This window comes from Ceratotherium simum, chromosome 5, assembly GCF_057802395.1.
Source record: "Ceratotherium simum simum isolate JZ-2026a chromosome 5, ASM5780239v1, whole genome shotgun sequence".
Taxonomy (NCBI): Eukaryota; Metazoa; Chordata; class Mammalia; order Perissodactyla; family Rhinocerotidae; genus Ceratotherium; species Ceratotherium simum.
In genome coordinates this window covers 56,201,176-56,214,772 of record NC_141904.1, presented here as the reverse complement: position 1 = coordinate 56,214,772, position 13,597 = coordinate 56,201,176, and the positions used below count along the sequence as shown (strand labels likewise).

Below are 13,597 nucleotides of genomic sequence, written 5' to 3'. Positions count from 1 at the left end.
TTGGAGATTTATTAAAAGACACAGCTCCCAAAGCATGTGTGAGACCAGGATATGAACCACTCAGTCTTCTACACTTTTTTTCGATCTTTGCAGTAAATAGTGAGAATTCTTGTTCAAAACAGGACCTTGTGATGTTGGATATACTTCTATCTTCTAAGATTTAATTTCTCTGCCTATGGGCCACTTTACTGAGTGAGGAGTGGCCAGAGCCATTCTGGAAATGTTTTCAACAACAAGAATTCAGACCAAATAAGTTTCAATTTATCCTCAGTTGAACATAATTTTAAGTTAAACAAAACTTCCTTTCTACAAACATTCTACTGAATTGAAAGTTTACTCTCTTTTCTTTGAAACTTATTTGATTGCAAATGTATAATCATCCCATGCAAATATATAATCATTCAATGGCATGCACATCCTCTTTTATGCTGAGAGCAAAATAGAACCTGACAAATCGAGAAGATCACAGCGTGTTTGAGCCTTTGTGAAATAACCGACGTGAATTATCGCATGCTACAAAAGTTTGTTCCACCCAAGTAGATGGAGTTTTTTTTTTTTAATTCTTCTTCAGCCTTTATTGATACTTCAAGCTTAAGAGAAATTAAGGGTATTTGATTACTATAATTACTTCTCTGCTTACTTAAAAGGTTTAATCTACTCCTTAGGCGTATGCAATTCAGATTGCATGCTTTCCAAAAAAATAATCGTCTGCTAATGTAGACTAATTTTAATCTTTTAATCCAGTCTTGACATAGAGTCAGAGCTGGGTGGGTGGAATGTTTTTGTGTGGGGGTTGCCATAGATGCAAAACTCAGTTATGTATTTGACAAGTCAGTGATGTGGAACTTAAGTTACTATAGATTTTTTTTTCCTTGCTCTTTAAGATTAAAAAACAAAGTGAAGATCAGTGTGCCTTTCCAGTGCATCACGGTGTAACTAACCTTCTCTTCTTTCATTCCGGTGCTCCCCTCCTCTCCGTGCACCTCCCTACCCCGGGCCGGCCGCAGGATGACGAGGAGGGCATATGGGCATAGCCGGGCCTGTAAACCAAAGTTCCAGTTTTGTTTTGAGGGGTGAGAAACCATCTTTTATATCATTTTTCTTTTAAAAATTGCATTCTAGTGTTGTATTGTGTGCGTGCTCAATTGTGTTCGCTGATGTTTGTGACTGTGCCCTGTGTTTGCTTCTGTGTTCTGTTACCATCCCCAAGAGCCTCCTCCTTCCTCCTCCCCCTCCCCGCAACCACATTGTTGCTCTGCCTTGTTGGGGCTGGGTTGAGCACGATTCAAATGTTTCTGTGTTATTTACAATGTAAACTATGCCCTTGCTAGGATTTATACACACTTTTTAAGGCATGATTGTGGACTCAGAAATTGTCACAATTCTCCAGTCGTGGTTTTCAGCCGACTGCTTGCTTTTACCAGATATGCCAGTGTGGTGTGACTCTCACGTCCTTCTGGTTGTGTCAGATGTTTGGGAAGGAATAAGGAAAATAAAACTATGTATCTTCGTGGAGCTGAAACTATCATCTCTAAGAAGCCCATTTAATGGATTGTGCTCTCTCTACTATGGCAGTTCTGAAGAAAACACAAGGATCAAGGCATAGTGATGGTGAAAGGGTAACTGTACTGCTTTAAATGAATTAGAATAGAAATATTAATATTGGCAGGTCTCATTAGTGGCATTATATCTGTTGTTTTTTATAATTGCACTTCTATGGAGCTTTGCGTTATAAATTTCTTGCATTGCATTTTTCAGAGGGTTTTGCGCTTTTGAAGGTTGATTTTTAGCTATTAAGAACCCACCCTTTATTTCTGTTCTATCTAGTGGCACGTGTAATTGCTACACAGTTATAAATGGAACATTGAACTCTAGTGACTTTTGCTGCGGGAATCACATCTCTTCAGGATACTGCCAGGCTATTTAACTTGAACACCAAGTCACAAACTCCCTGGAGTTGAATATACCTGTGGTTACCTAGAATATGCTGTTGAACTTCATGACATGGCATATGCCACTTTGTTCAGAACAAGGAATGTGGTAGATTGTGTGCTATCGTGATTTTTTATGGTCAAAAAGTACTCAACGTGCAGTTCTTTTTCTGGGACAAACATGAAATGTCACAGTGCTGGAGAATTACCAGGTCTGTGATTAGAGGGGCAGTTTGGGGGATAACTTAGCAGGTGTGCCCTTCCTCAAGTCTTGTCTTCATATTCTATGGCAGTCGTGCTTCAGGTGAATTTTAAAACAATAACTGGTGGTTTTGCCTGTGGGTGACAATTTTATTAGTGTGTTTCACTGCTTGGTTGAACCTATTGTAGGTGCCACCAATGAGTCAGATTGCTTTCTCTGGTCCTGCAGGGAATACACAGGGGTTTGATTTTCAGACACAATATCTTTCCGAGTAGTAAAGATGTAACACCTCCTGGATCCATTTGCTGCCAGTAAAATCTACATCCTGATTACATCATTTATCTCCTCTCTTCTCCCTTTCCTGGGTAAAGGGAAAAACAACACTGGAATGAACTCTTCCAGATGCAAAGTGGTTCCAAAGGGAAGCTTGTCAGTACGAGGAGGTGAGAAAACCAGAGAAATTCCTAAAGTTCTGTCTGGGAGACTCTCTCCCTATCTAGGGAAAACTTTAAGAGAAATATCATCTTTACTCATACAGAAAAGCTAATAAAAGCATAAATTGACCTCAAACAACATTACATGAGAAGTAAAGGTTTTACAATGTTAAAAAGCAAACATGAGGGGCCGACCCCGTGGCTCAAGCGGTTAAGTGCGCGTGCTCTGCTTTGGCAGCCCAGGAGTCACGGGATCGGATCCCAGGCGTGCACCGACATACCGCTTGTCACGCCATGCTATGGTGGCATCCCATATAAAGTAGAGGAAGATGGGCACAGATGTTAGCTCAGGGACAATCTTCCTCGGCAAAAAAAAAAAAAAAAAAAGTAGGAGGATCAGCATCGGATGTTAGCTGAGGGCTGATCTTCCTCACAAAAAAAAAAGAAAGCAAACGTGAAACCACAACATGCATGGACTAGATAGGCAAAGGAAGGTTCTATGAGTTTGGGGCTTATCTTGAGAAGTGTAGGTCCTACATGGGGCTCTTCTATGAAGCTGCTTCTTCTGCCATCATAAATGTTAAGGCGCTGGGCTGCATTTGTGTCTCCTCCTGAATAATAAAGATTTTTATTACTCTTTCGCAAGATTCATGACATCCACCCTGCCATCCCCTGTGATAGGAACCTCGTTGTCATCCTCAGGGTGGAATTGGTGCCAAGGCCCATAGAAAGCCTTGCTTTGTTTAAGGCAAATTGGGACAATGGTGTTAAATAAACCCCTACCCCCTTTATTCCTCCACGAATTTCCGAAAACACTGTGTACCCCAGAAAACAAATGTCTTCTGAAAGTTAGTCAATATATAATCCTACTTTAATATGTTGTAATAAATTTTATAGGCTTCTGAGAAAAACTACTTATCTTTCTTTATGACTCCTTTAAACAAGTTTGCTCAGATATCCTCAGGCTTTTAAAACCATATCTTAAGGATTTAAATAATGAGATCCTGGGGAAACCTTCTATTTTTGAACAGCCGTTGCATGTTTTGAGTCGTGTTATAATCTGTAGGGCCTAAGGAGACATTAAATTTATAACTAAAGATGGATAATAGTGGCACATTAAAAATTAACTGTTTTGAATATTTTGATTTATGGCCCTTATAAAAGAAACATTACAAGAAGTTATTTTACTAGGCATCAGTAATATGCTTATAATAGCATCAGAAGGCCTTGACTTGAATCTGGTGTTTTGGTGCTGAAATGAATCATAATTTAAGAAAAGTCGCTCCAGAAATTATAACAAATTGGAATTAACGTAACAACCCTGACAGCTCCTCCCCTTTTTGCCACTTCTAGATACTAGACCAGGCCTGATTTATTTGTCTCTCCGTGATCATGCAAGGGTGGTGTTTTCTGAGAGCAAAGTGAACTGGGCGAGGTTCGCTTTTCTGAAGAGTTTTAGCAGCCCCTAGAGCTAGCCTTTTCCCTTAACCCTCACACCCAGGCCTGTGTATCAGCGTGTGACCTGTGCAGTCTGCAGAACCCTGAGCTTAGAAGGGCTCCACTCTTGGTTTAATGCTCCGCCGTCACTGTCTTGAAATTCTTAGTAATTTTTGAACAAGGGCCCCCACCCTTCCATTTTGCACTGGGCCTCACAAATTATGTAGTTGGTGCTGCTTAGATCCACCATATACTCTGTCTCCAACTTTTCTCTACTCCCTTCTCTATTGGCTCATCCCCACTCCTGTTTTCTTATGTCTAGAATTTTCCTTTGGCCTGACTTATTGTTCTGGTTTTCTCACAGAGACTCCATGGGATAACGTTTCCAGCAAATCGTTGCCCTCATGGGCATCCCTGCAATGCGTATTCATCCACTGTCCTCTCACCCTCCCGCTTTTGATTGTGAAAATGTGGTCCTGGAGCCCTTACTACATTTTCTGTCTTGCTTTGCAAAATACAGAAAAAGCAGCTGCTTAATTCTCCATTGCTTTCCTTCAGAAAAATCCTCTCGATGTAGCAAAATGGAGGTGCTTTTCTTGGACCCCCAAGAGGCACTTTGATTTGTGGACATTCAGTGAGGTGGGGCAGTGAGGGACCAAATCAAGGCACCTGTGAGGTCTAGTCCCACATCTGCCTTGACATGTGAATGTTTCAGCTTTTACTGTGAACTCTTGTAACTGAGCAGACAGAACACAGGATCATTTTTATTTCTTAAACCACTAGAAAGGAATAAGTCTTTTTAGATTGAAAACATATGCAAATCTTTAGGACTTGGTTCATAAAAATAGAGATGTGGGCATTAACAGCTTTGGCAAGAGGCAGTGATGCTAGTAGATGCATCCTGTTCAAAATGGAGAATTGTAGCTCCATGGCACCAGCACGTGGGCAGTGTTATGGTGAGTGCAAGTATGAATCACAGAGCACTTAGACACGAGGAAGGGGTTTTTCACACATAGAAGCAGTCCTCAAAGGCTGGTGGAAATCCCCGCTATGCCTCCTCTCAGGAAGAGTGAAGAAGGAGATATTTTGTTATGGCTGGAAAGTTTATACCTTCCTTGCCTTCTCTTAGTAGCAAAGGTCTAGAAACTAGGCCTGTGCTCATCCTAGGGCAAGAGAAATTCAGGTGCTGGAAAAGAAGTTGTGGAAGGAGCCCTGGGCTTTCAGTCGCCTCAACCAAAGTCCTGGTTTCTCTGCAAAGTGGAGATTTCCTTTTATACTTCCTGGACAGGTATACCAACTAGTGTTTTTAATTCAACCTATATTTCCTATGACTGAGGATCTGATGTATCTCCTTCTTGTGCCGTTGGCTGCTAAGTCTTTACTTGCGTTCATTCTTTTATCCATTCATTCAATCATTTTTCACTTATTCATCCTTCTTTCATCAAATGGTTAAATTCTTGGTTAGATGCTGAGAAAACAATGATGAGTAAGGTAGACATGGTTGCTACCCTGTGGATCTTACAATCTAGTTGAGAGAAACAGACCATAAAGAATTAAACATATGAATGGAAACCTTATACATTTTGATCATTGCTTTTATGGAAACCATGAAGACATCAAGATTAATAAGAGGAACCTACTTGTTAATCTACCCAGAAATGATGTTCAGCAAGCATGTCTCCGAGGAAGTGAGTTTTATGGCAAGTCTTAAAAGGAGGAGAGTCTGGGGGTATCCATGCCAGGATTGTGTTTGGGAGGTGATATCAGGCAGGTGTGCAAAGGGCTGAAGGTGGGAAAGAGCTTTATGGGCTGAAAGAGCTCGAAGACCATAACTCTGAGTGGAGAATAAGACAGTGAGATGAAGATGAGGAAGTGGAATGGGACCAGATTATGTAGGGCCTTTTAGGCCAGGGTAGAGAGTTTGGTTTTTAGCCTAAGAAAAATGAAAAAAAAATTAGAGGCTCTTAAGCAGGAACATGACGTGATTCGCTGTCTGTTGTAGAGCAACCCTGGCTGCTGCACAAAGGGTGGATTGTCACGGCAGGAAGAGCAGGAGTAGGGGCTGTTCCATCATTTGTGAGAGAATTGATGGTGCTGACCCAGGGGAGCAGTGGAGGAGATGCAGACAAGTGGATAAATGGGAGATGAGACTAGGAAGTGAAACCAGTAGGACTTGAATGGTGAGGTAAGAGAAAATTCCAAATCGAGAATGCCTCTAGATTTCTACCTTGGGTGTCAAAGCGGGGGCAGGCCATTGTTGGAGAGCGGGGGCTGAGTAGGAATCCAGAGTTCTATTTTCCCCAGATGTCCAGTCAGACTGGCCAAGAGACAGGCTTTTGATCTCCTTTTCCATTTGCCTGTATATCAACAAGATAATCTTTGATCTCTCATCGCGGTGACATGCAGGCTGTCAGGTTTAAAGCATAGCTAAAGTCAAACTTCAAGAGCGTGTGGCTCCTCTGACTCTTAAAGAAAAGGAGAGAACTTGACTATCAAAGATTGCAAAGAAAAATCAGCAATCATAGAATAGGGAGACAGAGATGTGTAGCATAGTGGTCTATAGAAAAACCGAGCTCCCAAAGTTTTGGAAGATTTAAAAGGACCTAGAGAGAGAAGGAAGATGCTGTTGGCTCTTGCAGTCCCCCTGAGATCCCCAGGCATCAGGAATTCTGCCAGTTAAGGTGTGCCTCATGAGGTTTTGGCTGCTGATGACAATTGGCTTCCCATCTTGAAATTCTGAATATATTATTTCCTGCAGAAGAAGCTTTCAATAATCTGTTTTCAGGAATTAAGATGAGAAGTAACCAGAAGTAGCTACAAGATGTAGTAGCTACACCATGACAAAGGCTCTGCCTATTCCAATTGCAGAATTGATTCCTGGGCAAAGTGAGATATTTTTGCTTTCTTTTCCTCCACTGCCTTCTTTTTTTGGCTTCCTTGCTTCTCTGGAAGATATCTGACTATTTATATCTTCTGTTCAAGCTCGTAGAGCTATTATTCAGAGCTACAGCTTGAATGTTCTACCCAAAGTCCTTGTAATCAATAATTCATTCAGAAAATATTTCTTCATCTCAATACTGGAGTTGAGGTTGTGAACAAAGTACAGTTCCTACCCTGGAGGAATTTAGAGTAGTACACAGATTCTTAAGCTGGTGTCCATGAACCCCCAAAGGTCTGCAAAACCCTTGACATGGTTAGCTGACTTTGATGTGGGCGTGTTTGCATCCCCCAGGAGAGAGCGTATCTATGATCCTCAACAGATATTCATAGGGGCCGGTGACTCAGAAAAGGTGAAGAACCACGTATCTATAGGAGGCTGGGTAACAGTGTGGTAAGGTTACTCATAATGTGGCCTCTGGATTCGAAGAGGCCTGAGTTTGGACCCTGGCTCCAGCACTACTTGGCTGGGGGGCCTTGGGTAAGTGTCCTTCTGTCTCTGCCCCTCTATTTCTTCATTTGGAGAAGGTTGTGCACACTTGGCGGGGCTGTGGTGAGGATGAGATGAGATGAGGCAAGTAAAGTGCCTCACTGTGTCTGGTGCATGGTGAAGGCTCAGTCCTCATTAGAATATCACTATTATTATCACTCCTGGACTTGGGAGAGTGGACTCTCTTTGCCAACTGAAGAAAGTAGTTGATATTGTGGAATTGATGAATTTGGGGGGTAAGATAAAAAACAGAAGAAAGAAAAGTCAAAAGGAGAAATCTATTCCTATGACCATAGCTACATAAGCCAGCTACACATTTTCTGGCAGGTCTTAAAGTCCGTTTACCCTAAAAACACACCCTCTTCAGTTACCTTTGATTTTAGTGACACCTGAGTATAGCAAAGGTGGGTTTTATTGCTAGAGACTATGAATTAGTCCATGTTTCTAGCAGAGGGTTTCTTTCAGCTAAAAGAAAAATCTAGTGAGTAACGTGAAAAGCCAACAAATATTTAACAAACAACTGTGAGCTGATGAATTGGAAGAGAGAAAAGGGTAATAATGTCTCAGTCCACCTCTTTCTGCTCTCAAATAGGATGGACTTGGGGGCAGGGCTAGAAGCTTTCAAGCAGAATCGAGTGCAATAAATAAGTTCTTCTGGGTTTTTCTGGAGCTTGTAATGGTTACATGGCAAAGCAATGCATGTTGGCTTGGATATGACCACACTCTCAGGACCTGAAGTCTGGCTGAGAAATCATAAACAAACAGTGGTGATAAATGACTGTGGGCCAGAGGCGGGAGGCGTCTAGCGGAGTGTTGTTGCATTACATTACATCCTTCCTGTGCCAGGGCTGGCGCACAGGGAACACTCGGCCTCTCCCACCCCTTTGTCATTTGCTCCACAGTGCGGTGCTGGTCTGATCTTGTTTAACGTCTTTATTAATGATCTGTAAAGGGGAGAAAAGAGTATGTGAAGGAAAGTCACAGATGACACTAATTTGGGAGGTGTTGGAAACACCAGTGAGGTCAGAGAAATCACACAAATGGCCTGAAGAAGGTTAAGAACGTGGAAGGAAAGTAACAAATCTTGGAGAAGTCCAAACACTCACATCTGGCGAAAATTAATCTGAGACACAGATATCAATGGGTGGGAGGGGTATGGAAAACTGAATGCTGAAAGAAAAATAAGAAGCTGAGTGGACATCGGGAAAGCCAGCCATGGGTGAGAGCAGGGAGAGAGGCGCCAATGGCACTTAGCCCTGTCTGGATGTTAGCAGGTGCCAGAGAGACATACTTCACTATTTGTGATGATCCTGCCCATAAATTGTGTCTTACACTTGGGACATCACAATGTTATGCATGATCTTTTCCAGAGGATCACCCAAGTTACCAGGAAGATGGAAAGGGTTTTTAAAGAATGCAACCACTAAATGACATCAGGGCACCATTTAGTGTTGGATGTATATCCAAAACTCACAACAAAGAGTCACCATTCAAACATATGGCCAGATGGTATTTTTAGGGTAAGGATAAGAAATTCCTCTTGGGATGTGTAAATGTAGGCTCGAGAAGGCTTATAGGTCTCTTTCCTAGTCTTGGAAACCAAGAGCAGACACTTCTCAGAAGCCTGCTTTGGTGGGCAATGTTAACACGCTGGGCCAGAATTTTCTTGGTGGTTCAGGGAGAGGAACTCCAGCTCCATCTCTCTCCAACCATCTCCACAGCCCCAACAAAATGGAAAAACCAGACAACAGCATCCAAAACAAAGGCACATATTTATGGCCACCACTGTGTGTGTCAACCAGAATGGCTATATGCTTTTCTGCCATTGAGGCATCAATTGGCTGGAGGCTATTGGCCACACCCAGATGGATCTTACCTCTATCCTCAGGCCTCTCCCATATATGCCTTCCCCAGAGTAACATGAACCCTGCAGAAAGAGTGCTGGCCCACTAGGCCACCAGATGATCTCATGAAACAGCTACTATAGTCCCCATTTTGCCTGGGTAGCCACAAGTCACCTTCCCCATGAACTTGTACGTCAGAGACGTTGGGATGCAAATGTACGTTCCCTCTGGCTTTGTTTTCCAGAAAATAGAATGTAAATGCTAAGAATAACAGCATACAACAATGGAGCACTTCTGTCCTGCCAGGCCCTGTTCTAAGCTGCCCCCTCTTATCCCCCTTGCGGATCCTGCACTTGTAAACACTGGGCCACACTTGTTTTCCATCTCACAGGGCTGTTCCCATGGTGACAAAATCACTGAGATGCTGAATCTGCGTAAGGAGGATCCGTGCTGTTTCTTTCAGCTTTCAGGAGCTTTCCACAGCCTGAGGGTGAGCCTGGCTCGTTTGTAACTCCACTGTGTGTCCTAATAAGTCGGGCCCCTCCTGTTGTGTCTGTGTCAGTGGTCACAGGTCCTGGGCAGCTGAGGATTCTGCCCATCCCAAGCGTTTCTGCAGTGCCTCAGTCACGGTGTTTATGCAGAGCAGTGGAAACAGAGCTCCTAGAAGGATGTAGAAGAAAGGTTCTTACCTCTTTGAGAGAAGATCATTCTCCTCTCCGTTAAACCTGTTAGACTCAGAATAAAAAGGCAAATGCCTATATGTGGCTAAGGACTCCTGCGTGTACACTGTACCTTCGTCCTTCAGAGGAAAACATAGGATGAGGCTCTGAAATAAAAAAGACACAAAGACCACTTTCACTGGGAAACCTGAGCTTCCTATAGACAACGCTTTGTTTTCCCCATTTATTACTTTTATGTTTATTGTAGAAAACTTAGAAAGTTTAATGAGGAATCAGGGGAAAAATTTTCTTAAAATGCTCAATCAGAGAAAGTACCATTTTTAGGCACGTTTTTCCTATACAGATATGGTCATGTAATATACTCTTGATGGGTCAGAATCTGACTTTGATAGTGTTTGGTGCTAAATGGTTGGTAAGCACCCAGGCTCTGAGTGGCACAGACCCAGTTCAAAGAGCGGTTCTACCAGTCTTATGTGCTGGCTTAAGGCTGTAAAGGTAGCTAAGGCTATTATTAGTGTTGTTATTTATTCAGTGTCATGTGAGTGTCTTTCCATGTTGACAAATTGACATCTGTTTATAATTTTGATTTCTGCTCTGCATCAGGCTGTCGGGAGAGCTTCAGCAGGCTGGGGTAGGCACCCTGCAGCCCTCTGGGGAGGGGATGGGAGTAACACGGCCCAGTGGTTTGTTATTGGCGGAGGTGTGAGGCTTCATTGTTCTGCACTCAGCTGTCAGCTGAGGGAGCCTAGATGCCTGTGGCTGCCCTGAGTCAGCATATGGTGGAATTAGCAGTCCTGCTGATCCCCCAGCATCCATTCTTCTTTCAACGCACCTTGACCTCTGATGTCACTGCATTATTTGAGAGGAGTTTCTGTAGAAACTCCTTAAACTTAAAACAAGAGTCTCCCCCTTGCCCATGGCATTGGTAGTGACCCCATTCTGCATGTAGGGCTTTTTGCTGCTCTTCTTGGTTATTTTTATTTATTTATTTATTTATTTATTTATTTATTTATTTATTATTACTGTTTTCTTTGGTGAGGAAGATAGGCTCCAAGATAGCATCTGTTACCAATCTTCCTCTTTTTGCTTGAGGAAGATGGTGCCTGAGCTAACATTTGTGTCAATCTTCCTCTACTTTGTATATGGGACACCACCACAGCATGGCTTGTTGAGTGGTGTGTAGGTCTGCGCCCGGGATCTGAACCTGTGAACCCTGGGCCGCCAAAGCAGAGCGTGAGAACTTAACTACTACGCCACTGGGCCAGCCCCATATTTATTTTTCGTACTTGTATCCTCTGGTCCTGGGGCACTAGCTTGGGAGCATGATGAAATTATGTTAGAGGAAATCCTTTGCACTCCTCTTTGTCTGGATGCAGGTGACACGCTAGGAAGTGAAAGCGTGCCTGTTTTCTTTTGAGAGAAGAACGGGGCTTGCCCAGCTGGCAGCATCTCCGCCAGCCCATCTGAAACGTGATTCAGCCTCACAGGTCATTCAGTACATTTGGCAGCAGAAAAGAATTGTCCTTCCCTCTCACAGAATGTGGAAGCGAGAGAGGGAGAAGGAGGAAGTGTTCTGGAGGCAGAGAACAATCTTTGTCCCTCCTTGTACAACAGGCTTGGGACTCGGCGGAATCCGGTATGTTAGATAAGGTGGTGACTGTCTGACTGTCTGTGCGGGTGCAAGCTGAGACACACCAGGTGAATTTTCTCCGTGTTATTATTTTTAAAAATTATGAATGCACTCACATGTTTGCAGAGGCCAGACTGTTAAGCTCTTTCCACGCTTTGTGGGTGAGTGTGAGTACCTGGTTTGAGGCTCAGGCCTGCCCCCCGTGGAGGCCTTCTGAGTGCTTTATGTAACTGGGTATCTCTCCTCGGCTTGGGCAGGTAGGGAATGGGGAAGGATGGGCTCTCTCCATATCCCCCTCGGCCAGTCACTGCTTTCCCAACAAACACTGAGGGCAGGGGCAGCAGTGGGGAGGTCTTCAGCCCAGCAGCTCTGTGCCTAGTCTGCTCATCATCAGAAACGTCTTCACAGTTCTAAGGGCTGACATTGCCACTTCTCCCACTTCTGCCTCATTCATACAGCTCCCTCCCCAGCTTAGAGAAAATATCCCATGTCTGTCCCTGATTTTCCTCTGACCCCTGTCAGCTCTCTGAGGGTGCAGGCAGGTGGCACCATGCCTGTTTTACAGAGTAAGAAAGTGAGGTTTGAACAGTTGAGATTTTCCCAGGGCTATAGAGATAGGAGCCAGGAGAGGTAGGACTTGAACTTCAAACATCTGACTCTTGGTCAACTGCTCCTTCCCCAAGGATGTTCTTCAGAGCACTAATGGTATTGGATATTAAGAGACACTTTTTAAAAAATTATAATAAAAGCATTCTGTGTTCAAATAAGTTTGAGCAAAACTGGATTAAACAGAATTAAATAGGTTTCTTCATTGCAGGCCTTCTCAGAGCCTTTGATAGGCCAGAGTCCTCAGGCTAGTTGTCACACTCTGAGAGAGAGAGGGTTGGCTGAGTTTGCTGCAGTTACTGCTCATGGGCCCTTTTCTTCCTAGGCCCTTATCTAGAATTAGTGCCCTCAGAATATATTTGGGGAAAGCTTTGCTGTGGTCTTCAAGATGGGCTATTTGCCCTAGCAGGTGGAGCTACCACCATTGTTTGAGGTAGTTAACTGGGAGCCTGCAGATCCTTTGCCAAAAAGGACAAATGAATGGGCCTGAAACGGAGAAGGCATGTAGCCCAGCCCCACCATTAAGCTTTTATTTCCCTTACTGTGTTGGGCAGCTATGTTTTGCCCAGTATTTACCTGGAACTTGGTGGGCACATAGATCCAGGGTCAATAAGACACATAAAGAGGAATTTGGGGCCTTTACCCAAGTTGACTTCATGATGGAAATAGTGCAGGGGCCATGATCTCAGGAAAGGTGAGAGCTAGCATTTCCTCTCCTGTGCTGTTTGTCACATGCCTGCCACTGTCCTAAGTTAGGGCTCAGCAAACTTTTTCTGTAATGGCCAGATAGTAAATATTTTAGGTTTTGTGGGCCAAAAGACAAAACTAAGAATATTACATAAGTATTTACATAACAAGAAAAAAAAACAAATTTTCACATATTTTTTTATTGATGAAATTCAAAATATAGAGAGTGCATGTTTTTGTAATACATGTCTACTGATGAGAAGAGTAGGATTCTTTTGGGGAAAAATAACATTTCACTTAGGATTTCAAAGTTAGTATTCTCTATCATCGAAATCTATTGCAAATGTTCATCTGTTGATGCTGATCTGTAATGGTATTTTGTGTATTTCATCTTTGAAAATGTCTGTCCATACATTTAGATACGTGATACACATGGCACTCAAAACGCTGTCGAGTTCTGACTGCCTCACTGCCACTTGTAGTGTGCTGAGCGGTAGTGCAGACCCAGAAGACTGCCACAGACCCTCTCGGTAGCAGCTACTCAACTGCCATTGCAATGCAAAAGCTGAGAAAGACAGGAAATGAATGGGCATGGCTGTGTTCCAATATAAACCATATTTCTGGACAATGAAATTTGAATTTCATATAATTTTCCTATGTCACAAGATATTCTTCTTTTGATTTTTTTCCCAACTGTTTAAAAAAGTAAAAACCATTTT

The 13,597-nt window shown here is 43.0% G+C and overlaps 1 protein-coding gene across 6 annotated transcripts in view; it reads left to right on the top strand.

Moving 5' to 3' along the window:
- ERC2 (ELKS/RAB6-interacting/CAST family member 2) overlaps positions 1–13,597 on the top strand; it is a 907,827-nt gene that overhangs the window by 737,685 nt on the left and 156,545 nt on the right. For 2 of the 6 annotated variants that reach the window (XM_087431198.1, XM_087431199.1), the window contains exon 18: positions 1,008–1,073. The exons of the other annotated variants lie outside the window; for them this stretch is intronic. In XM_087431198.1, coding sequence (XP_087287324.1) covers positions 1,008–1,034 — 27 coding nt within the window. In that variant the 3' untranslated portion in view covers positions 1,035–1,073. The remainder of the gene's footprint in view (positions 1–1,007; positions 1,074–13,597) is intronic. 6 annotated transcript variants of the gene reach the window in all.